This window comes from Petaurus breviceps, unplaced genomic scaffold, assembly GCF_028583685.1.
Source record: "Petaurus breviceps papuanus isolate PSGF00001 unplaced genomic scaffold, PetGlider_PUasm1.0 183, whole genome shotgun sequence".
Taxonomy (NCBI): Eukaryota; Metazoa; Chordata; class Mammalia; order Diprotodontia; family Petauridae; genus Petaurus; species Petaurus breviceps.
Window position 1 is genome coordinate 17,489,391 of NW_027185791.1, and position 26,472 is coordinate 17,515,862.

The window sequence follows — 26,472 nt, forward strand, 5'->3', positions numbered from 1 at the left end:
AAAAAAAAAAACAAACCCTTCTTAAGCACCCAAGTATTTTAAATGTTTCTTTCACATAAAAGAAAGCTTTTTTTCCTCTTAATTTTATGTTCGTGTAACACCTCTAGAGAGGCTACAGAAATTGTTACTTATATCTTCAAGATATAGGGAAGCTTGGATAGTAATAATTTTACTCTATGAGGTTTGAGTCTCTACAGAGAGACTAAAAAGACAGAATTAGTAAGTGAAGGTCTTGAGCCACACTGGAGAAAAGAGATGAGGGAAACCTTATTCTTGGGAGAACTGCTTAACTCTTATATGGGGACGAAACATTATAAAGAGAATTCTGTGAGGAGAGAGAATACGGTGCAGAGAAAGAGGATGAAGATTCTTGAGAAGAGGCAGAACCATGTTATATAAATGAGAAGATTTACATAATGTAAACAATAATTTATGTCTCTGTGTTATCATTAACTCATTAATACATTGTACAGTCAGCGATTTAAATATTTATTTAAACTGAACAGATTAAGGGCTCTGATTTATAGATATGAACAACTGTTTATGTGAAAAGAGGCTTCTCTGGCTTATTAACGAGCAGTATTTAATACCCTGGATAGGAAAGATGTGCAATTTTTGCAATTAATGAGGGAATTTACAAATGCATGCCCTGGATTCTGTTAGAACGCAGGACCACGAGAATGGATGTTAACGAGCCCAACAGCAGGTTGAGGGGTAGGCCCTAGATCCCGGCTCCATTAGTATCTGGTTTAAGCTCCCCTTGAAAACAGACAAACAACAAAATCAAAAACTCTGAGGTCTGGAGAAGTCATGAAGTCTGTCCAGTCACACACATCAAATGAGTGGCAGAATCAAGGTTAGACTCTCCAGATACCTGGTCCAATGGCCTCTGTATTAAAATAACCTCCTAACAAACTTGTGGTCAGGAGTCTTAAAGGATCCCTCCCTAGGAGGGCTGCTTGTCTCTCTCTATTGCTCATTCTTCACAGAATAGAGATAACTTAACAGGACAATTCATGTTCACACGGGGATAAAAAATAATCTATGCTAGGCAAGGTTCTGAAGTCAAAGTCTGCATCACACAGGAGGAAAACCAAACAGGAAACATAATTGTGAGGAATGGTTGTGGACATTTAAAATGAAATGTTGTACAGCAAACTGCCACAGAACATTTTATATGAAAACATCTGAATACGCGTGTTTGTGCTTTTTGAGACTAGGTCTTCCCCGTTTTGCCCAGGCTCTAGTGGCCATTTGTAAGCTGGATCCTAATACTGACTGGCATGGAATCTTACACCTGTTCCTTGTGTCACCTGAGCTACTTTTACCTAGACTGCTTGTCCCATCTGTATGCAGCCTCATGGCCATCCTTGGCTGGGTGCTCACCATACTAGTGCCAGACTTAATGTAGACACCTGCCTGGCTTTAACCCTCCTGGAGTTCAGGACTCCCAAACTCAAGAGATCCACCGATTTCAGTCTCCCCCAGTAGCGGGGATTACAAGTGGACACCAGCCTGATGTTACTACATAGATTTGTTTGGAAAGCAAACAAACAAAACTATCCTAAAGTTTTAGTAAAAGACCATATTACAAACTCCAACATTTCTTACTGGTATGAGGGCAAAAGCCTGTAACGGGCAAAGCCAGCAATAGAACCCAGATCTCCTGACCTGAGAGTGGGGCTTACGCTCTGCTATCCTATACTGCCTGCCACTCACTCTATGGAGTATGAGAAGGTTCAGAATTAAAATGAACTGGACCAACGCCACTTAAAAGGCTGAATACAAAAGACAGGTTTGACTCTTTTCCTTTTTTTGGGGGGAAGGCAATTGGGGTTAAGTGACTTGCCCAAGGTCACAAGGCTAGTTTTTGTGTTAAATGTCTGAGGCCGCATTTGAACTCAGGTCCTCCTGACTCCAGGGCCGGTGCTCTATTCACTGTGCCACCTAGGCACCCCCTGACTCTTTTCTAGATCTGTATAATTCAATAGTAGTTACAAATAAATAAACCCACTTGCTCTCTAATCGTCTGAAAACTTAATTGATTTTAAATGGAAAGATAAAATCAAAATTCAAATGTGTTTGGAAATCATCTCTAATTACCAGTTCCTTTCTCCTTTTGGTCAATCCACATGTATTTATTAAGTACCTACTAAGCCTCAGGAACTTTGTTAATTTCTGGGGATGCTATTACTTAAAGGCTCTGGCCTTTAAGTAATTTGCATTCTAAAGGTAGGAGAAAACATGCACACCTTATATACATAAAAAATATAATCAGGGTATAGGTAAGAAACAAACCTGGATTTATATCACTTGTTCTACATAAGTAAATTATGTATTTCGATTGTGAAGGGACCTTTGATTGTGGAGTCTAACCCTATCATTTTTATAGATGAGGAAAGAAGGTCCCAGAGAGTCTTCTGCCATAAAATCTAGAATTTTTTCCACTATGTATTGTTATACCTGGTCTAAGTGTAAAATAAGTTCCCAATACAATCTTTATTTTGTGGTCATGCATCATTTCCTACTTACATTTTCAGGTTTATCTTTAAGAAGCTGTTTTATCTTATTCACAGCTGCTGGTGTCTGAAAAACAAAAAAAATTAAATTTTGACTTAGATGTCTACTACTATCTTCACAGATTTTAGGGTCTTTCTCAAAAAGACTCATAGTAATAGCTCATACTAACATTCACATAGGAGTTTACCATTTTTAAAGTAACTTTCCTCATTAGAGAAGTGAAACAAATTGCCCAATGGCAGAGGTACTAAGTTCCAGAAGAAGAATAATAAGTCAAACTCAGGTCTCTTTACTCTGCTGGGCACAGCATAAAAAACGTGGTTACATTCTACTTCTCACCTTTTGTGCTTTAATATTTTAAAGCAGACCTGCACAACTTGGCAGTAGGCAGGGGTCAAAATTAAAATAGACTAAACTTCTTCAGGCTGCTGATAGGTTTTTAGCAGCTCACTTTCCAAGTAAAGGTATGATTAATGATTAAACTATTTTGCAAATAAACCATATAAAAAAAGGGAAATTTCAATCAATTAATTACACTCATTACTTAAGATTTTTATTTATCATGAAATCACATTGTTTAAAAAAATTACTTTGCTAATTAGTACAAGTTTTAATACATTTTCCAGGTTTTCTGTTTACATTTCGTCAATGGGATGCATTACACTTTTTGTCAGCAATCAGTTTATCGTACTCCAGAATCATGTTTGAAAATGATTTCTTTAGAAAGCTAAAAACTAACCTTAGTAGCCACCTCATTTTCTGAGTTTACTTTCTTGAAAATCCATTGTTCCTCACCAACACTTTTCAACAGTTTGGATGCTTTGTTTTTTCATTGATGTCCAACTTCCTTAAGTCAGGATATTTTGATTTGAAATGGCGACAAAGACTGTATTCCTTTGGAACAGCTATTACTTCTCAGCAAACAAGACACGATATTTTGTCTCCCACATTTAAATAAACAAGTATCTATTTGGCCATTCTGTTCTGATTCAATCCTTCGTTTCTTTTCATCGTCCATTTTACAAGTTAGCCCCCAAACTTTAATGTTAGAACCAAAAACCTCCACAGCAACTGCTCACATACAAAGAAATACTGAACCAAGTGCCTGCCCTTGGAGAGAGCACCACACGTTCATGTGATGGGTGGCTGTGCAGTGAGGAGGGGAAGAAGCCCTCAGTTTTACCACTCATTGCAAAGCATGCATCAGCTGTGTTGGCACGTGGCTGCACTCACTTTGTCCCTCTTCAACACCAGTACGACACAGCGAAAAGACAGGACTCTCCCTCCTCTCAGACTAGAGTGAGACGGATGATGGGTGGTTGGTTGCCAAGGGCCATGTGACAAACAGGAGAGAGTGCCCAGTGGCAAGTGACTCACTAAGTTATGAGAGGGTGGAAGGGGCGTTAAGTACAGCACTGACAAGCCACTTGTTACATCTTTATGTCCTATTGTATCCTCTACACTTTTCGTGGGCTGCCATGATGTGCAGGCCTGTTTTAAAGTACCACATTCAGGCAGAGCCAGAACGGTGGAGAAGAAACACAAACTTGGCGGGAGCTCCTGCTACAATCACTTCCAATACCTGTAAAAAAAATCACTCTGAACAAATTTTAAAGGTACAGAACCCACAAAGAGAAACAGAGAAACAAAGCTTCCGCTGAAGGCAGCCCGGCAGGCAGACAGGAAAGGTCTACTGCAGCGCTGGGAGCCAAGCACAGTCCCCCATGAGCTGCGGGTCCAGCCCCAGGGTGGCCCCAACCAGACTTCTCAACCCATAAACGCCAAAGACAAGGTAAAAGGTCAGGAGGGAACTCTGTCGGAAACAGGGGGACGGAGGAGCGTGGATCGGCCCCTGCTCCCGGGGCAAGAAGCAGTGGAGGTCCGGCAGCATCTGCCGCTGCATGGCTGCCTCCAGAGCTGCTGGCCTGCAGAGTGTAGGGGGAACAAGCAGCCATTCAGAGGGTTACTGCTCTTGCTTTGACCTGCTTGGATCTGGATCGTGGTATTGGGTGGTGGTCCTGGGGTGTATGGGCAGTGTGCCAGAGCTTATGGGGACTGCAGAGAGGGCACCCAGCTCATAGCTCCAGCAGCTGCAAAAACCCCAGCGATTTGGGACAAAGCTATCTCCACTCTGGAAGCAGAGTTCTACTGCTGCAAAGAGCACAAATGTCAAGTAACTGACTGGCATGATAAGCAAGCAGAGGAAGCACAAACAGACCATACAATCCTTTTTTGGGGACAAAAAGCATCAAAGCATGGAACTGGAGGAGGACAACGAAGTCAGCTCCTGTATCAAAAGCTTCCAAGAAAAACATGAATTGGTCACAGGCCATGGAGGAGCTCGAGAAGAATCTTGAAAATCAAGTAAGAGAAGTGGAGGAAAAACTGGGAAGAGAAATGAGAACGATGCAAGAAAATCGGGAAAAGTGAGTCAACAGCCTGCTAAAGGAGACCCCCCAAAATACTGAAGAAAATAACACCTTAAAAAGTAGACTAGGGGTGGCCAGGTAGCACAGCGAGTAAGAGCGCCGGCTCCAGTGTCGGGATGTCCTGGGGATCGAATCCGGGCTCAGACACTCAGCACCCACCCAGAAATACCTGGCCGTGTAACCTTGGGCAAGTTACTTAACCCCAATTGCTTAAAAAAAAAAGTAGACTAACTCAAATGGCAAAAGAGGCCCAAAAAGCCAGTGAGGAGAAGAATGCCTTAAAAAGCAGAATTTGCCAGATGGAAAAGGAATTTCAAAAACTCACCGAAGAGAATAACTCCTTCAAAATTAGACTGGAGCAACCGGAAGCTAATGACTTTATGAGAAATCAAGATGCTATAAAACAGATCCAAACAAATGAAAGAATAGAAGGCAATGTGAAATATCTAACTGGAAAAACCACTGACCTAGAAAATAGATCCAGGGGAGATAATTAAAAAATTATTGGACTACCTGAAAACCATGATCAAAAAAAGAGCCTAGACACCATCTTTCAAGAAGTTATCAAGCAAAACTGCCCTGATATTCTAGAACCAGAGGGTAAAATAGAAACTGAAAGAATTCACCCATTGCCTCTTGAAAAAGATCCCAAAAAGAAAACTAGGAATATTACAGCCAAATTCCAGAGTTCCCAGATCAAGGAGAAAATATTGCATGCAGTCAGGAAGAAACAATTTGAGTATTGTGGAAACACAATCAGGACAACACAAGACCTAGCAGCATTCTTGATGAAAAAACCAGAGTTGAATAGAAAATTTGACATTCAGATACAAGAAGCAAGAGAAGCACGAGAAGGTAAACAGGGAAAAGAAATCATAAGGAACTTATCAAACTCGAACTATTTACATTCCTACGTGGAAAAACGATAATTGTAACTCATGAGACTTTTCTCAATATAAGGACAGTTAAAGGGAATATATATATATGTATGTATATATATCTATACATATATATGTATGTATAGAAGGGTGTATGTATAGAGGGCACAGGATGAGTTGAATATGAAGGGATGATATCTAAAAAAATAAAATTAAGAGGTGAGAGAGGAATGTATTGGGAGGAGAAAGGGAGAGACAGAATAGACTAAATTATCTCATGTAAAAGAGGCAAGAGAAAACTGTTACAATGGAGGGGAAGTGCAGGAAGGTGAAAGGGAATGGGTCAACCTTACTTTCATTGAATTTGGTTTAAGAAGGAAATAACATACACATTCAGTTGGGTATTTTACCTTACAGGAAAATAGGGAGGAAGGGGATAAGAGGGGAGATAACAAAGGGGAGGGTAGTTAGAAGCAAACACTTTTGAAAAGTGACAGGGTCAAAGGAGAAAATAGAATAAGTGGGGGGCAGGATAGGATGGAGGGAAATATAGTTAGTCTTTCATAATATAACTACTATGGAAATATTTTGTGTAACTACACATGTACAACCTATGTTGAACTGCTTGTCTTCCCGGTGGGGATGAGTAAGAAGGGAAGAAGGGAAAGACTCTGGAACTCAAAGTTTCAAAAACAAATGTTAAAAAAAATTGGCAGGGTAGCTAGGTGGCACAGTGAATAAATAGAGCACAGGCCTTGGAGTCAGGAGGACCTGGGTTCAGATCTAGCATCAGACACTTAACCACAAAAACTAGCTGTGACCTTAGACAAGTCAGTTAACCACAACTGCCCTCCAAAAAGCAAAAAAACAACAACCCCAAATTGGGTTTTTTCACATGGAACTGGGGAATAAGACATACAGGCACTGGAGTATAGAAATCTATCTGGTCCTACTAGAAAGTTGCAAGGATGGGGGGGAAGATGAGGGACTATACAAGAGAGAACAGATCAGGGGAAGGGGTATTCAGTAGGCTCGCTATTTTGGGGCAGGGAGTAGTGGAAAGACAGGAAGAAAAATCTGTAACTCAAAATCTTGTGGAAATGAATGTTGAAAACTAAAAATAAATAAATAAATTGGAGAATTATTGGTAAAAAAAAAAAAAGTAATGCTTCTTTAATTAGAGTTCTGAATGCGAGCTATTCTATAACAAAGAAATTTTAGGCCCTACTAAAAAAATAAAAAATAAAATAAAGTACTATATGCAATACTCAAGTCTATTATTTTTTTTGAAAGTCTACTAGCAACCATGTATTACCTAATAATTCAGTATTCGGAACTAAAAATTGTCCAAATCTGTCCCCATTTCCTCCCCAATTCCTAGGCACTGGGGAACCAGCAGCCTCAAAGCCACATGTGGCCCTCTAGGTCCTCAAGTGCAGCACTATGACTGAATCCAAACCTCACAGAACTTCAAACAGCTGCACTTGAGGACTTAGAGGGTTATATATGGTTTTGAGGCCAGAGGTTCCCACCCCTGATTAGGGTCTTTCAAATATCTTAAAAAAACAAAACAAAATAAAACAAAAAACTCCCAAACAACTAACTTTTTAAAAAAAATTATGAACATAACCATCAACAGACATGTCAATAAACAAAGAATAAAAAGACAGCTTATATGAAACGGTTATGAAGTTGTTACGCAGTTTATTTTTTTAAACTCAATTTAACAAAGCATTAATAAAACTGCCCTGATGTGTCCCCTTCTGAACTGAAGCATCTTTTTTGGAGGGGCTCAGATGAAAGTGGTTATCGTGTGTGTGTGTGTGTATACACACACACACCATGTTTCCCCGATAATAAGACCTACCTAGCCTGAAAATAAGCCCTCCCCTTACTCTGCAAGATTCCTCTAAAATAAGCCCTCCCCCCAAAATAAGCCCTATTGAGATTGCTACTGTAGTGAAGGTGATCCCCTGCGCTACACGCTACATTTTGTTACCCTCGGTATGCACCCTCTCACACCCCCCCCCACCCCCCGTGAAACTGCATCCAATCAGAGCTGCAGCAGTGAGCGCGTCATCCTGTTCTTCCCCAGTGATTTGCTTGCTGGCGCCATTGAGAGCAGTGCTGGAGGAGAGCTGAGGCAGGACAACATAAGCCCTCCCCTGAAAATAAGCCCTCTGGTGTTTTTCTTTCAAAAAAAAAAATAATAAGACAGTGTCTTATTATCGGGGAAACACGGTATAGTACCTGATAGTGACAGGTTTATAGCTCATGAGCAGTGAACCCAAGCTTTAGGCTTACTTCAGGTTACTACTTAGACCATTACTTTCATTGCCAAGTCAAAAATCCTCGATTGAAAAAGCACAAATGCTTGGGTCCATGAAGTACTAACAAGGGGGGGGGGTGATGGGACATAGCATACTATGTTCATGGCTCTGTCACCCTCTTCCCCAATATTTTTAATAGAGGTGAAATCCGATTAAAACAAATAATACCAAGTCTGGATCTATAGAATACATTTCTAAATGTCTGGAACAGAAAATTTATTTAGAAATTTAGACTTGGAGGATGCCTTTCCAAAGTACAAAAGCTTTTGAAAAGAACTGTCCAAATCTAAATTCTAAAATTCTACTAAAAGAAGCAGTGAGGAGGTGTGTGTGGTAAAGGGCATTAATATCTTAAAGGAGTTATAAGGGGAAAAAGAAGAAAAAAGAAAGGGGTCATAGACAGAATGAACAATTTAAGGAAGAAGCTTAACAGAAAAAAGGAAGCTATTTAGCAAACTAGAGGGACCCAAGAACAAAGCAGGGAAAGGTGTGACAACGGAAGAGGAACGGTGCTGGCGATGAATAGGTGGAGTCAGTTTGGGGAGATAGCTAAGGGAATATGAAAAGTATGGAATGGGCAAGAAACAAAGGTGTGTGGGGGTGAAGGCAGAGGTTGAGTAGTTACAGAAGGATATTAACATCTGCCTTCTCGAAACCAGAAAAGGGACTGTATCCTTGAACAGAGGAAAGGGGATGATGACCTTTTAGAGGAAGCAGAGATAGGAGAATGAATGACCTCCCGGCCTAAGATTCTATGTCCCTAATGATGACAAACAACAAGTTTGTTGAGTGGAATGAGGAAGGTGACTGTCTGGGTCAAATACAAGTAACTATATCAGCAGGATCTTAGGTTTTAGTACCAGCTAGTAGCATTTAATCCATATTTATTAAGGGTGCACTGTGTGAACTGTTGGTAGGGAAAAATAAAACAAAACAAAACAAGAGTGTTTTACAGTCTACTGGGAGATGCAATACGTGGACTGACGGCAAGGAATAACTGCAGTCAGCTTGCTCCACTGGTGTCCCCAATGTCCAGAGAGTAAGAGAACCTCAATAGCATGCTGAGAAAGCAGCCCTGCCCCACTTCAGAGAAGGACCTGGACAGGAGCTCCCCAGGATGAACAGGTATAAGTGGGTTATGATCAGCATCATGGAATATCCTTATCCATGAGATCACGGATCCACTACAGGATCGACTTGCTCCATTAAGCCTCCTTTATGACCAGATCCTCATTTACAATTCCCTGGGCATGTGTTAGTCAATATTTTTAAAACTGCCTGAACGGCAGCAGCACAGCATCTATCTACCAGATAAGCAGATGACACAAAGTGGAGAGGAATGACTATGGGATGACAGAATCTGAACCATTTTCAACAGGCTAGAACAATTGAATTAATCTAAGATAAAATTCAATAGAGGGGCAGCTAGGTGGCACAGTGAATAGAGCAGCAGCCCTGGAGTCAGAAGGACCTGAGTTCAAATCCAGCCTCAGATACTTAACACAAAAAGCTAGCCGTTTGACCTTGGGCAAGTCACTTAACCCCAAATGCCCTACCTTCTCCCCTCCATAAAGCAAAATAATAATAATAATAATAATAAATTAAAAAATTCAATAGATATGTAACCTCCTATACTTGGGCTCAAAAAAATCAATTTTTCTCCCAAAGCGGAGAGTGGCAGGATGATAGATCTTAGGTAAAAATATGCTGTCATATATTTTGTCAGTTGCTTTTGCTTAACTATTTTTCTTTTTTACAAGGAAAGATTCAATGAGGGAATACTGGGAAATGACTTTTATTTTTTTACATGGGATCAATAAAGGACCTGTTCCTACCAGCTCTGGATCTATCATCCTATGATTTTTTAAAAACAAAAGTATGGACATGAGAATTAACAAAGTGGGATCATGAAATAATAAACATCAATCTGACTGGATTAAAGGCGTTTGTATTAAGGAGTTATGGGAAAACAGGATGGCTAAATTGTAAAGAATTGAGAGTAAGGGAATTATTTTAAAAAATTAAAGCCAGGTAGGAGAGCTATACCAAGAAGCCTGGGGCTATATGGACTTTTGTGCTGGGAAATGATAAGATGAAATGAGTATTTTAGATCATCTGGATTGTTATCAGCATATAGGAAAAGGGGGCAACTCAGGTAATTTGAAGTAAGAAAGGACAGGACTTAGTGACAGATTAGATACATACAGCAAGTGGAGGTAAGACAACAAGATGATAACTTTCCCTCCCTTTTAGGTTTTCATGTTATCTACTCTTTGGAGTCCTCTATGCCACAACATACTGCCTTTTGCTAGAGAATCTAAGGTAAAACTAAAGCATCAGAAACAACAAAAAAGGAACCAGAGATGAAATCCAGGCAGCTTTTTAACGAAACACTCTTTATTCATTTCCTATCTCCCATCTCTCTCACATAACCCTAGTTATGCAATTTCATAATTTAGAATGAGCTTCAGTTGGGGTGCCTAGGTGGCGCAGTGAATAACACCACTGACCCTGGAGCCAGGAGGACCTGAGTTCAAATCCGACCTCAGACACATAACACAAAACTAGCTGTGTGACCTTGGGCAAGTCACTTAACCACAATTGCTCTACCTTCCCTCTCCAAAAAACAAAAAAAAAAAAAAAAAAGAGAGAGAGAATGAGGTCCAGCTGATTAGTCTAATTTATAAATCTTAATTAAAAGATTTTTTAATTAAATTAATTAAAATTTTTTAAAAATTAAATAAAAAAAAATGAAGATCTGCCTTCTTTCCTTCCTAAATCCCCTCCCCTAATGAAGCAATTAAGAAAAAAACAAAATCCCTGTTACAAAAACATATAGTCAAAGAAAACAAATACTCCAAAAAAGTCTCAACCTCTTTCAGGAGGTGGGTCCTTTGGGACTGTGGTTGGTCAGTATGATGGTCAGTTAATTTACTAATTTTACAATGAATAATCACAGTCACTAGAGGCAAAATAATTTACCTATGGTCACAGAGCTAATTGATAGAACAATTAAAAATCTAGACTAAGAAAAAAAAAAGAACCTAGATCACTTGACTCCCTGTTCAATCAACTTCTACTATGCCATGCTACTTTCTTACAGTTTTCAATGAGACTAAATTATAGCAGGTGGTCAACAATTATTACCATAGGAATAAAAATTTGTAGTAAGAAGGAATGTTAAGAGGTTGCTTAATCTAACTTTTCATTTTACTAATGAGGAAACTGGGTCCACAGAGGTTAAAAGTGACTTGCCCAAGGTCATAAAGCCAGTAGATGGGAGAACTGCAAAAGACTGCATGAAATGGGTCATCCTTCTCAGGTATCAAAATGTCTATCAATTATCAGATTCACTTCTGTGAGCAATCTAATCCTAACATTTACAGCAGTAAATGAAAAGCAGAAGAAAACTGATTCATCATAGAGTCATTTTGAAGAAGTAAGAAAACTCATCTAACTAACTGGAAAAACATCAATTGCTCATGGCTGGGTCGAGCTAATATAATAAAAATGACAATTTTACCTAAATTAAATTACATATTTAGTGCCATACCAATCAATCAACCAAAAAATTACTTTATAGAACTAGAAAAAATAGTAACAAAATTCATTTGGAAGAAAAAAGGTCCAGAATATCAAGGGAATTAATGAAAAGAAATGCTAGGGAAGGTAGCCTAGCCATACCAGATTTTAATCTGTACTATAAAACAGCAGTCCTCAAAACTACTTGGCACTGGCTGAAGAATAGAGCCATGAATCAATTGAATAGATTGGGTACATGAGACTCAGCAGTCAATGACTATAGTAATTTACTATTTGATAAACCCAAAGACCCCAGTTTTTGGGATAAGAACTCACTATTTGACAAAAACTGCTGGGAAAGCTGGAATATAGTATGGCAAAAACTGGGCATAGACCATTATCTAACACCATATACCAAAATCAAGTCTAAATGGGTGCATGATCTAGGTATAAAGGCTGATACTGTAAGCAGTCTCGGAAAACAAGGAATAGTTTACCTGTCAGATTTGTGGAGAGGGGAAGACTTTATAAAGACCAAACAAAAGTTAGAGAGCATTATAAAATGCAAACTGAATAATCCTGATTACATTAAATTGAAAAGTTTGGGTACAAACAAAGCCAATGTAACCAAGAGTAAAAGGGAAGTGGAAAATTGGTAAAGAATTTTTACAACCAATGTCTCTGATAAAGGCCTCATTTCTAAAATATACAGAGAACTGACTCAAATTTGTAAGAATACAAGTCATTCTCCAATTGATAAATCGTCAAAGGATATGAACAGGCAATTTTCAGAGGTAGAAATTAAAGATATCTATAAGCATATGAAAAAATGCTCTAAATCACTATTGATTAGAGAAATGCACATCAAAACAACTCTGAGGTACCACATCTCACCAGTCAGATTGGCTAAGATGACAAAACAGGAAAATGACAAATGCTGGAGAGGATGTGGACAAATTGGAACACTAATGCATTGCTGGTGGAGTTGTGAACTGATCCAAGCATTCTGGAGAGCAATCTGGAATTATGCCCAAAGGGCTATAAATAATTTCATACCCTTTGACCCAGCAATACCACTTCTAGGGTTGTATCCCAAAGAGATCAGAGAAGTGGGAGGAAGACCCATATGTACAAAAATATTTATAGCAGCTCTTTTTGTGGTGGCAAAGAATTGGAAAGTAAGGGGATGCCCACCAATTGGGGAATGGCTAAACAAGCTGTGGTATATGCATGTAATGGAATACTATTGTGCTATAAGAAACGAGGAGCAGATGGACTTCATATTTACCTGGAGATTCATACAAACTGAAGCTGAGTGAGGAGAGCAGAACCAGGAGAAATCTGTATACAAATACAGACACAACGTATGTGTAACGACCAACTTTGATAGACTGGGCTCTTCTCGGCAATGCAGGGTTATAAGTCAACTCCAGAAGCCTCAAGATGGAAAAAAGATGTCTATGTTCAGAGAAAGAACTAGAAAGATCAGAGTTTGAATGCAGACTGAAGCAAACCGCCTTTCTTTTTCTTGTTTGGTTTTGTTTCCTCTTTCCCACTGTTCATTCCATTGGTTATAATCCTTCTTTATAACATGACTAATGTCTAATGTGAAAGGATTTGCAGATCCTATACTTGATTGCATGCTGCCATGGGGGGGGGGGGGGGAGGTAAAAGGGGGGGGAGGAGGGGGAGAAAATTTGAAACTCAAGAGATTGGGGAACTAAATCTTGTAAACTAAAAGTAAACAAGTAAAAAGACCCCCCCCAAAAAAAAGCCACAAAAAAACAAAAAACGAAGTAGGAAGACTGATAGAGCTGTGAACTGATGCAACTCCTTTGGAAAGTAATTTGGTATGATGTTTCTAAAGTCACTAAATTGTGAAAACTCTGATCCAGCCATACTATTTACAAGCTAATTCTCAAAGAGATCAAAGACAGAATGGACTTATATGTACAAAAAAGAGTAGAGCAGCACTTTTTGTTACAGTGAAAAGCTAGAAATAAAGTCGGTGGCCCCTTAATTGGGGAATGGCTGAACAGATTAATGGTATGTGGACATAATGGAATACTATTGCTAAAAAAATGATTTACAAAAGGGTGGAGTCAGAAAACTTGGGAAGATGCATATTGCCTGAGGCAGAGTGAAGTGAGTGTAACTACACCAGTCTCTACAATGATCACAACGTTGCAAAGCCAGGGTCCGTTTACTGAACGTCTCCTGGCAGCAGGCACCTGGCAAAGCCTGGTGATACCGACAAAGGCAGAAGGAGCTTCTGACGTGACGGGGCGAGACAAGAGAGGGCGCACAGGCTGGATAAAGCGGGGATGTAGGGGCATTAGGGGGCCAGGCAAGGCTTCCTCCGAAGCTGGGCGCACTTCAGGCGTGACACCGCTTCACGAGCGGGTGGAGGGCGGTAACGTACAAGAGCACTGGAGGAAGAGGTGAGGCCGGGCCGGGCCAGGCGCTTGTTTTTAGTCAAAGGGCAAGAACAGGCGACTTTCGGAGGGGGAAGTGGAAGCCCTCAGCGAGCGCACGGAGTCCGCTCCTGGCCAGAGCCGCTCCTCCAGGCTGCCTCCCGCTCACGGTCCAGGAGGGCAGGGCGGGGCGGCTGCAGGAATGACCGGGGTCTCGGAGCCAGGGCCGCCCCGCCCGCGTTCTGCTCCGTACACAGGGTCAGATGCGGACGGACAAGTCCCTTCCAAGCCCCGGGGGGCCTGTCATCACCTCGGGTCCTCAGAGGAACTGGCTTTAAGGGACCACACTTATTATGAGGAATACAAACACGCGTGGGAGCGGGTGGCCGTGAGCGTCAAGGACAATGTTCTAAAGGAGCATCGATAAAATAGTGACACCACCAGGAGCCCCGCGGCGCCCCTCCCCCCGGTGCCCGAGGCCGCGGGGGTTGCTGGGAAATGTAGTTCGCTCTCAGAACCGCTTTAACCCTTCCGATGCAGGACGCCGCACTTGTTTATCTGCCTCGTTCCGAGATCCAGGAAAGCCCAGTGGCTCCGGGTGGGAAGTTTTTCCCCTCCCGTGCCCAAGGCGCCGGACTACCTCCCTGCACTCCCGTCACCACCGTGACCTCTCCTTTCTCTCGGAGAAATGGAGCTGAAATCAATGTCAAGGGCCATCAGGGGCCCGGATGGGGCCTGGCCGCCGCGCACAGCCCCCACTCACCAGCGTCAGCGCCGCCCGGGTGGGCTGCAGCTTCCTCTTGCTCACCGCCCGGACTGTGGCTCGCACCAGTGAAGCGGACATCTTTCCCTCCTTCGCCTCCTCCACCTCCTCCCCCCTCCCTTTCCCTTTCCAGGGAGGTCCGGCTGCAGCTCAGCGGCTCTCCATGGACACGGTCGGCGGGCGCGCTGACGCCACAAGCTGCCGCACAAGGCACGACGTGTCCCCGCCCGCCCCTCCTCTCCTTCCCGCTCCTATTGGACAGACGTCAGTGACTGACGGGAAAGGAAGGGCCTATCAGGGTGAGGGGGAGTGTCCGGTGACCCCGGCCCGCCCTCGCTGCTTCCTGTGTGTGACGTAGGGCGGAGCCGCGCAACGAAGTTAACGTGCTCTTGCGTCACGACGCCGACAGGAAAGACTTCAGACCTGGCTCGGGTGGAAACGTTATTGGGGAAAATGATATTTCCCACTAGTTCTGGAGCGAGCCAGGCAGAATCAGATCGTGCCCGCAAATAGGGCCAAGCCCGCCTGCGTTTAGCAATATTTATCATAAGTATGCTGGTAAATGTTCAACAACCGGCTTTCTGAGGAGGAAAATGGATGCAGGACGCACGTTCAAATTTAACGATGTTCTCTCCATCATTTTCCTAAGTCTAGACAGTCAAGGAAACAGTCGGGCCCTGACATTTCCAGGGGTGTAAATATGAAGGCTGAGAATGTAACAACCCGCGGGCTCAGCCGGCCCCCAGCCTGCCAGTGACGGCAGCTTGTCAAGGGCTCTTCAGCACCGGCCTTTGTAGATCCTGCAGGGGTCGCCCTGCTCCCGTCAGGGGTCCAGCCCACGTGGTCCGGGGCGGCCGGGGGCGGGGCCGCGCGCGCGTGCTAGGCTGTCATGCGGAGGGCTCTGCCACGTGCTGCAGCTCAGCACCCGCCGCGCAGCAGGGGGTCCATCCTCCTAAGGAAATGTCTGCGATCGGAGCCCCTCACGTTCACGTGGGCCTGGCCGGCCGGTGCAGCACAGCAATCAGGGTTCGCTACTGGACTGACGGATGGACAAAGTGTTTGTTGTCTGCCCGGAGGGGTCTGACTCTTCCTCGACCCCACTGGGGTTTCCTTGGCAAAGACAGCCGAGGGGTTTGCCATCAAATAGGGCTAAGTGACTTGCCCAGGGTCACACAGCCAGGGCGTGTCTGAGTCAGATCTGCCCTGCTGGAGTTGAGTCTTCCCGGCTCCAGACCCGGTGTTGTGTCCACCATGTGTGTGCCACCTGGCTGTCCCCGTGTTTATTGGGCATGTGATGTGGGAAGGGCTGAAGGTCCAAAGGAGAAGTGAGGCTGCCCCTGCTCTGAGAGAGCGGGCATTTAGATGAGGGAGAGGACACATCGGGGGTTCCGGCTGCAAGGCAGGCCGAACCGCCCTAGAGCTCAGGGTCCAGTGTCCAGTGCAGGACAGAGAATGCCTCCTCCCTGAGGTCACGTCACATCAGCTCCGATGGTGGACCATTTGGAAATGCTAATGACTTCAGTGCTGAGAGATTTCTGGGTCCTCAGTCCCTGTTGTAGGAGCGATCGTCAGGCTGTATCTCCTCGGGGCTGCTTCCCAGGGGGATGCCTGAAAGCCTTGGCTGTCAGCATCACTCCTCCCAAGGCTTTCGGTTTCACAATCCTGGGCCGTCTCCTTCTGGGTCTAAGAGGCCTGACATGCCTGGCACATTCTCTTTTTTTTTTTTCTTTTTTCTTTTTGGAGTGGGGAAGGCAGGGCAATTGGGGTTAAGTGACTTGCCCAAGGTCTTTCGGCTAGCAAGGGTTAAGTGTCTGAGGCTGCATTTGAACTCAGGTCCTCCTGACTCCAGGGCTGGTGCTCTATTCACTGCCCCTGGGTGGTAGTTTTTAAGGATGCTTGGCACCCTCTTCACAGGAGTTACCTCCTCAGAAGATGGTTGGTTATACTAGGCTGGAAGCAGGACTGTTGTTCTGGGAAGTGCTGTACTCATCTGCCTGTGGATGTTGCTGGTCACCTGTTGCTGGTGGTGATAAGGAAGGTGAGTTCCTTTTCCATGATGATTTCTCCAGTCATTGATGGCTGTGGGGGATGGGTTGGAAGCAGGTCCAGTGTTCTGAGAGTGCATGGCTATTCCCAGGGTCCTGGGCTGTCTCCATCAGGATCTAAAGGGAGATGGAAGTCAGTGGTAGTTTGATTTGCAAAGCATTTGACACTGCCTCCTCTCTCTCCTGCGGGTGTCTTGCTGCTCGAGCTATCTTAACAGCTGCATATAATAAAGACAGGGATGGGTGAAGAACAGTGTCCTGGCCTTTCTGCATTTCCTTTTGTCCCGGCTCAAATTTATTTGTGGCTTAACCAGAGATGTTAGTGAAGAATGCAAGAGTGATAAAAGGGACCAACAGTAAGTATTGATCTGAAATAGAAGGTTTATTCTTTGGCCAAGATGTAGAAAAGAATATACCTAACCTTGTCCCAGGAGCTGTCTGCCTGGCTCCTGTTAGCTGCGTGTGCTTTCAGACCAAAGAGCTGTCTGTCTTCTGTTACCTCTCTACTCCAAGAGAATAAAGGCCCAGAAAGGCAAAAATCGGGCCAGCAGAGACACCACAGTACCCAGTAAGAAGCAGAGGTTGGGGAAAGTGGTGTAGAGATGCTGCTGTGTCCGCTGAGCAGGCACAGACAAGATACCACCATGCCCAGCAAGGAGCAAACGCAACAAAAGACTGTAAAGCCAAGCATGAGCTGCTTTCCAGAGGACAGCTGCTGTGAACAGCATTAATGTTCTGATCACACAGTATAGTGAGCTCTCTGTTTATTCAGCAGTAAACTAAAGCAAAACCTTCACAGAAACCAAAGTACAGCATTCACAATAATATAACATAACAACTTCTCACTAAAGCGGCCACATGGCCACATCGTTTTTAAGCAAAAGATATTGTTCAGCAAGACCTTAACTCAATCATCCTTAAGGAGAAAGCCTCCTTAAGAGACACAAAGTGCAAAGTTCTCCACTCCTAGGTCACATTATCTTAATCTCTCTGTCAAAAAGTCTTCTTTCTTCTTGACTGGAGATTAGTTTCCAAACATCCTTAACTCAATCATCCTTAAGAAGTACAAGGTACAGACTATACAGGTCTCCCACCCCTAGGCCACAGTAAATCATGATCTCAGTCAGCACTAAGTACCCAAGGAGAGGTCTTTTCCTCTTGACTTGAGACTGGTTCCTATTCCATGGGTCCAGCTCCTGCCTATATCTACCCAATCATCATCTGGATTCAAAAGCAGGAAGCTCTCAGCTCCTTGTCCAGTTCCTCTTCCAGTTCCCATTCCATATTGAAGCTCACAGTGTCCAGTCCACCTCAAGTCCTTCGCGGTTTCTGTTTCTGGGAAGACAGAGCTTGACAGAGCCACAAAAATATTCACTCACATTACTGGCACCATCATCAATTATCTGCCTGTGAAATCAACACAGGCCCACCAACAAGGTCTGAGAGCTCAACACAAATCGTCAGAACAGTCCCAGGACCCCCGAAACTCTCCTCCAGGACTTCTGTAAACTGACAACAAGAACATCCTCTTCCAGGGCTTCCAGCGAGGTCCCAGGGCTTCTGTACAAAGTATCACAAACACAAATCAGCACAGACAGAGCAGACAGACAGAATGTCGGCCTCCACAACTGTTCCCCTTCTCAGTTCTGCTCTCTCCCAGCTTGGGCTTCATAAGGTTGTTAGCGCTTCACTCCTTCCTGTTGCCTCCCACTGTGTGTTTCACAAGTTCTGTTTCTTAACAAAGACTTGATATAATCAAGGGCAAGGTTCAACTGAAACAAGGCGCTAAGTCCTTGTTTGCTTGCCATGACAAAGACACCGACAGACAATTCTGGCATGGAGCAGTGGAGCAGGTCCAGCGACCTTGTCAATGGAGATATGATGCTGAATGAGGAGCAGGCCCACTGGACAGTGCAGTGACTGTGCCTACCCTAACATCATCCTGCAGGGCGCTGGCACTCCATATTCCTCACTTGTGGACTTCCCTCTCCAATGTGATTTCTATGCAGGGATGTGTGGGAGCCTTCTCTTACCTGCTTATCAAATATTTAGTGTGAGCATTTATACCTCAGAAGTCAAACACTAGAAACCAGGACTTGATTTATTGTTTTATTGATTGTCTAGGTTTAAGAAAGTGATAGAGAAAATGTTAATGATGCAGATTAAATTGAAATTGGTGCATGCATTTTTTTTCTTTCTGTATGCCACTGTATAGATTATCCTTCCTGTGATGGAGTGCTTCTGGGTCAGCCCTATCCCAAGTGTCCACAGAGCTCTCTGTCTTCCTGCGCACACCTAGTCTGGCAAGATGACTCAAGGCGACTTTTTCCTTGGATTTTTCCTATCAGGCTTCAGTTTGGTGTGTTTTCTAGATCTCTCTGGAAGAATTTTGTTGGGGGGAACTTGCTGTATTTTTTTCCTGCTATTCTTCCATCATAGCTCTGCCTCTGATTCAAAAGGATTTTGACTGGTTAGAGCATTGAATTGAATCTAATAAGATGAAATTCAATAGTGATAAATGTAAAGCCTTGCACTTGGGCATAAAAAGCAACTTCACAAGCATATTATGGGGGAGACATGATTAGGTAGCAGTTGTTCTGAAAAAGATCTAGGGGTCTTAGTGCATTGCAAGCCAAAAAAGTGAAAGTGATCTTGGGCTGCCTGGAGAGGCAGAGAACTTTTAGGAATAAGGAGGAGATGGTCCCTCTATGCTCTTCTCCTGTCAGACTTCACCTGGAGTATTGCATTCACTTCTGGGCACTACAGTTTTAAGACATTAATTAGCTGGAGAGTATCCAACCAGTTTGGTTCACTGCCTTGAAGCTACATTATATAAGGATTGGTTGAAGGAACTGGGCATGTTTAGAGTCTGGAGAAGAAAAGATGTAGTGGGGCAGGGGGCAGGTAACAGGATACCTTTCTTCAAATGCCTGTTATGTGGATGGGTGATTATATTTATTCCATTTGGCTCCAGAGGGCAGAATGAAGAGGTGGAAGTTGCAGAGACCAATTTCACCTTGATGTTAGGAAAAACTTCCTAATAATTCGGGCTATTAAAAATAGAAAGAGGCAGAGGCTACTCTTAGAGGTCTTCACTCTGAAGCTGGATGCCTGCTTGTGAGGTGTGTTTTTACTGTTAGGTTGGGGTAAATGGGGTTCCTTTCAGCTGTCCCAGTTAGTGATTGTGTGACTGACTGGAGGAGGTGAGGACTTGGGAGCTGTTGTTTAGAGGGGATGCTGACCTGTGGAAGACCTCGAATCTGAGCTGTCTGTTCTTCAGATCCCGTGCATGAAGGTGGGGAGGGTGCCAGCCGGACCGACATGGAGGTTTCAGGTTTGCAGAATGCTTTACATACATCATTTCTTTTTTTGGGGGGAGGGGGGGTTAAGTGACTTGCCCAAGGTCACACGGCTAGTTTGTGTGTGTGTGTGTGTGTGTGTGTGTGTGTTAAGTGTCTGAGGCCGGGTTTGAGCTCAGGTCCTCCTGACTCCAGGGCTGGTGCTCTACTCACTGCACCACCTAGCCGCCCCCAAACTACTGGTTATTCTTAAATAAATGGATACAATTTATGTTAAATAGAATATAAAAGTTTCCCCCCAATTCTGTCAGAGGCATGTGTGTGATGACTCATAGCAGCTATCTTTCCATTAGCAGGTGGGTGAATAGACGAATACACCCATGTTTCTGTCTGTATTTGGTGTGTGAAGGAGGCTCGAGCTCGGGGCATTTGCATAAGACTCTTCTCATTGGTGGAGAAAGTGATCCTTGAGTGCTGCCTGCCCAGTGAAGGATGGAGCTGAGAAAGCTTGGGACGAGGTTTTCTTGGTTCTTGCTTCTCTCCAGGGAAAACTGAAGAGGGAAAGGAGCTGATCTGGGAAGGAGACAGGCAGAGGAACCAGTGTTTCAACATGTCCCTGATTTCCAATCTGCCTTTTTAAAGACTTCAGGGAATTTCACCTCTACATAGATACACACACACACACACACACATACACACACACACAATGAGAGCTCGTTCATTCTGTGTATTATACCAGATCTCTTAGCATTTGTCTCACTTCCATGATTTCTGTTTGCCATCTTTGTTGGTTTATTTGCTACTCACTATTTGTGGTGATCTTTTGTATAACGAGCATTGTCTAGGGTGTCAATCGTCAGGATATGTTTGGAGTACTCCTTCCTCTTTAAGGGACAGCGATTCAGGAAGGCAGCTTGAACTCAGGAACAAGATCATTTTCCTCTATTTAGGTAGGTGGGCTTTCAGAGATATCTTTTCGTGACTCCCTGTGAGCCACATTTGGACAGCCCACTCAGACATACACATCACCTACATGAATAACACATACACATTAAAGCTGCACTTAACATTCAATGAGCTCTGTTTTGTGCATAAGCTCAATTCAGGTAAATAGGTACTATCTAGTGTCAGTCACAAAAAGCACTGTGTGGTCACTTCTGCTCAGAGTTTCCATCATTTCTGTCCCAGAAATCTAATTCTGGGAAGTTCTACTTACTGGTTCCTCTACTTTCTGAAGGATGAAGTTATCACTAAGGCAACCCAAGAAGTTATTAACTGTTCTGCTTTTGGAAGAGAGAGGGATCTGGCATATGTTTGAATGAATAATTGTAGTCTCAATTACTACCACAATCATATCTCTGTGTCAGGCTTTTGACCTGTTTCCCAAACTAAACTAGTTTCTCTTTCTGTCTAGATGCCCAGTATTTTACTCCAATGACAAAAATCAGCTCTTGATCTCCCCACTCCAGCCCCTTTTACCCACCCTGTTTCTTTTGAATCCAGAGTTATGGTCCGTTGTGTATTTCATCCTGCCAGGTTCCTCTTCTTTCCTAAATTTTGGGCATATGTCTATAGCCATTGGACGACATGAGTTTGATTACTAACTATCCATAGATTTTGTCTCCTGTGAACTTCTGGGTGTCTCAGCTGCTAGTCTTTCTTCTTTATGGCTGTGCTTTACAGTATCTAACTAGGGAGATGTGTTTAGGCTTTTCTTTTCAGTCTTTTTAAGTTTCTATCAGTTTTGGTTTTTGTATGGCACTTGACATATGCATTCCTACCAGCCTTTGGTGTCTTCCATCTTTGGCCAGGAATATGTCATTTCTATGTTGTAAGCCATGATCCAGAAATCCATATCCCATTCTCAAATACCACCTTCAGAGCCAACTGTTCATTTCCCAAATTAGTTTTTCTTTTCTGTATCCCCAGTGGTTTTCAGTTTCCTACTCAAGATTTCACAGTTGCTGGCAATACTTTTTAGGTTTCTTGTGGAAATGTTATCTGAACTTAAATGAATCACCAAAAGTGGGTAGTTGTCATCCATTTTTATAAGTCTTGGTAGGTTTTCTAGTAAAAATCTTTAATACATGTCCAGTTAAGACAGCAGACATTCTTTCTGTTGTGATCAGGTCAATAAATAGCTGCCGCATTACCCCAGAGGAGGGAGTATCTGCCCATGTCTACACTTCTTGGGACCCTTACTGGATCATCTCTCACTTGAGAATTTCTTTGGTCTTATTATCATTCTTTGGAGGACAGTAAGCTTCTTTCTTAGAGCATCTAACCCTCTCCTCTTCAAAAAAAGCCTCAATTCAGTTTTTAAGTTCTAATTATATAGCTGTCCTTTCCCTTCCCTTTTCCTCTGTTATACCCTTCATTTTTCTGATATCCTGATGAGGTATCTTGGATCTTTATGGTCTAAGCAACTCAGTTGCTCAGTTCAGGTCTTCTGGTGGTAGCTGTCTTCTCTGGCAAGTTATTGGGGACATGATGAGCAGCTAGAACCCAACTCAGTAATTCCAACATCTTGAACTCATGAGGTCACCAGTGGGGGTGGAAATATTTCTCAGGATTGCTGTTGGGTGACCTGGGCCCAGGTAAAGAAACTTAAAACAGAGGTAGCCAGGGATTTGAGGTCCAGTGTCAAGCTCATAAAGTAAGTACCTGCTGTGGCTGCCAAGTACTCTTATCTGTCCTATAAGCTGGGGGTGGGAAGAGAAACCTCCCCTACACCCTTGCTGGAAGTCAGAGATAATGTCCAAACTTGGCAGGGCCCCAGAAGAGGGAGGTGGAGCTATTCTACAGCTTATTGCTAAGCAGGTGGCTGTTCCTGGTAATTAACTTTGTTACAATCTCCAGCCATGAGGAGGTGATTACCAACCAGGAGTTTGACCCATAAGAGTCCAAATCATAGGGCTCAGTAGAAGGGTCCAGAGGACTTGCTCAGTAACATGGGAAATGCTTCAGACAGGCAAATTGGAGAGGGGGAGTATCCCCTGATTTACGCCATTACACAAAGAAAAATACAGAATTGTCCTCATTTCTGGGAAGCCCCCATGTACCTCTGAATGATGGTGGCAGAATGGTGGGAAAGGGGATGGAGGATACTAAGAAATACAGTGTTTTTAGGCTGTCTAAAGACTTTAACTTGGCTTTTGGCACTCTAAATGTGAGATTCTTGTCTAGTGAATAATGAATGGACCCACTTTTGGAGAACTCAGTCATATCAATCTTTATATTCTCACTATTACAAAGCCAAGAGAAAGCAGGAAGTTGTAGTTAAATTGAAGAGTGGGCCTCTGGGCCTCTTTGGGGAGGCAAACAGTGAAATTTGTGTAGTGGTTTTATTGTAAACTAAAAGGCAAGAAGTAACATCATTTTGTGGGATGTTTTGTCACCTCATTTTTCAGTGCTCATGGTATTTACAAAAAGATTACCGTGAAATAATTGTAGCTTTGTATTATCAACATCTGTTGCAGAAGATGAGGTAGAGACATTCTTTGGAGCTGATAAGAACCTCCAAAGTAAATCAATGTACACTTTGAATGCTTGGTGATTTCAATGCAAAGGTGGGAATAGATCAGCAAGGTGGGAAATATATTGGAAGATATTGTCCAGGAATAAGGGAGAGGCCACAGTTTTGTAGACTGTCTTGAAACCTTAAGTACATCAAGAATTCTTTCTTCAAGGAAAGAATTGGAAGGCAGTAGACCTGATGAATACCTAATAACATCTCTCTCTCTCTCTCTCACACACACACACACACACACACACACACACACACACACGAAATTGATTATACTTTAGTAGATAAATTTGTTACTGTAATGGGAGTCATTCAACTTAATGGATTTTCACAGATCCAAATTAGTATAAAGCTGGAAAAAAGATGAATAAAAATGGGAAAGCTCTGGCATTTGATTGAAACAACTCAATCCTGACCTGTTCAAACAAATTATAATTAACATGGATAGTGGATGGAAGAAAGGACATCAATACCAGTTAGAATCATTTCACAAAGAAGTTTAACTAAGCCCTTCACTATCTGATTCTGGTCTTCCGTGCCCATTCACCCTATATTCCAATCAATCATTTATTAAGTACCTACTATGTATTAGGAATTAGGCACTGTGTAAGGTGCTATGTATAAAAAGACAAAAATGAAACCATCCTCCTGAAGGAGCTCACATCCCATTGGGGAGACATGTACACATATGAGTAAAGGATAGGGAAAGGGGCTATGTTATAGTTAGTATGCATCAGAGGGCAGGACTTAAACCCAAGCCTTTCTGGCCCCTAGGCCAGATTCTGTTTAGTAGATCACACTGCCATATTTATCTATCAATCTATCTACCTATCTAGAAATATATATATATATATATATATAAGCAGATATAAAGTAAATACACAAATATAACCTACTTTTTCTTTCACTTTTTCAGTTAACAAGTATTTTATTTCCTCTTACCCCCTCCCTCATCCCCAATGGGAAAACTCCCCACAAAACCATTGTAACAAATATACGTAGTCAAACAAAACAAATCCCTGCACTGGCCATTTCCATCGATTTTGAGTCCAACACTTATCAGGATGTGGTCAGTCCTGGTTGGTCACTGCATTGAGCAAGAGTTCTTAAGTCTTTCAAATTGTTTGTCTTTACAATGTTGTTGTTACATTTGAGGGAAAAGGCCCTAGGAGGTTGGCGGACTGGAAAGGCTTCTTGTAGGTGATGCTGACCTTTGAAAGAAACTGTAGATTCTAGGAAATGGAGGTGGAGAAAGGAGTGCCTCCTAGGCAGAGGGATAGTTTGTCAGGATCAGTGAGAGAAAGTGATATGAAGGAAAGTAATGTCTCCTAAGGCATTCCATTTTTGACCTTATGCCTTTCTGCACACCATCCCCATCCATGTCTGCAATGCGCCTTCCTCTGCCTCCTTTACTTGCTCTCCCTATGAGAAGCCTTTTCTGATTGCCTTGTTTAAATGTTCCATTCCCCCTTCCCGCCTGAAATTGCTATTTTTTTCTGTATGTAACAGCAACATTCTGTATGTGACATTAACATGGATATAGTTTGTATTTATCTTTAATGTCTATATGTTACTTTCCTTCTGTAGAATATAAGCTCTTTGAAAACTAGTAGGGCCTAGCACAGGACCTGACATACATCACGAACTTAAATATGTACTTGAAAGATCCTTAACATAAGCAGTTGAACTGAATGGCATTAGCTTTTTCAGTCTCCCTGGCTCCAAAGTTCAAGTTGAAGGGATTTTGGAGGTTATTTCGTCACACCTGCTTCCCTGTACTCCTCCCCTAAACACTGCAAGTATTCCTGGCTTGTGTTTACATGTTGTGAGATGTTGATCTAAACCCTATTTCTGCCACATTTCTTCTCCGTAAGCTTCCCTGTAGGGAGTTCAGCTTAGTGTCCCTGGGTTTGCTGAACACTACGCTATTATGTTTGACTGATTCTGAGTATTATTACCTAATCTGTTCACTTAATCAACTTTTCTACTTATTAACCACCAGGAGTTTTGATGATTACTGCTTTGTACCATAGTTAAAGATCTGACATTTTTAGCCCCTTCTTTCCATTATTTCCTTTGAGATGCTACACTTTTTGTTATTCCAGATAAACTATTTTGTGTAGTTCTATGAAGTTACTTGTTGGCTGTGTGATTGGTATAGCAGTGACTTTTTAAATTAACTGTTATGAATGAGACCCAACCATGTGCAATTATTCTCTCCAATTACTCATTTTTATTAAGTGCTGTTTAGCATTGTTTTGCAATTTTATTTGTATAATTACTGTCTTGGCAAGTAGATACATACTGTAATTATTTTGAATGGGATTTTTCTATTTATCTTTTTTAAGTGATGTGTGAAAAAAACAAAACAACTCTGTCAACTCCTTTATTTGCCCCTTCAAAGAGTACTTAGGAGCCATCCTTCCTTTTTACAACTTCTTGCTTTCTAGTGAGAATGATAGTACCCTTCTATTAGTATACTGACATGGTAACTGGAATAAATTTTCACAATCAGAAATGAATTCTGAAACTCAGAATAAAACCTGAACTTGTCAATGTTGAGAAAATCTAAGAACCTTGATTCTTAGCAACACTTCACTGCCACCATTACAGAAATGGAAAGACCATTTTTCTTTGTGGCTGTGGTCCAAGAGTTCATTTTGTACACATTGTATCACAGAACCTGTACCTGATACTCGTCACCAGTGCGTCATGATGCAATTACCCACCAAAACTGAGTATACAA

The 26,472-nt window shown here is 42.5% G+C and overlaps 1 protein-coding gene and 1 long non-coding RNA gene across 2 annotated transcripts in view; one reads left to right on the top strand and one right to left on the bottom strand.

The window, feature by feature from the left end:
- ISCA1 (iron-sulfur cluster assembly 1) overlaps positions 1-23,262 on the bottom strand; it is a 27,216-nt gene extending 3,954 nt beyond the window's left edge. The window contains exons 1-3 of the mRNA XM_069087974.1: positions 23,253-23,262; positions 14,857-15,043; positions 2,533-2,586 (exon numbers count right to left, since the gene is read on the bottom strand). Of these exons, the coding sequence (XP_068944075.1) occupies positions 2,533-2,586; positions 14,857-14,937 (135 nt within the window). The 5' untranslated portion in view covers positions 14,938-15,043; positions 23,253-23,262. The remainder of the gene's footprint in view (positions 1-2,532; positions 2,587-14,856; positions 15,044-23,252) is intronic.
- LOC138161136 (uncharacterized) lies at positions 15,248-23,243 on the top strand. The gene is made up of 3 exons (XR_011168283.1): positions 15,248-16,894; positions 19,117-20,235; positions 20,554-23,243. It is a non-coding gene; the product is annotated as an uncharacterized lncRNA (long non-coding RNA).
- Positions 23,263-26,472: the final 3,210 nt, after the last annotated feature.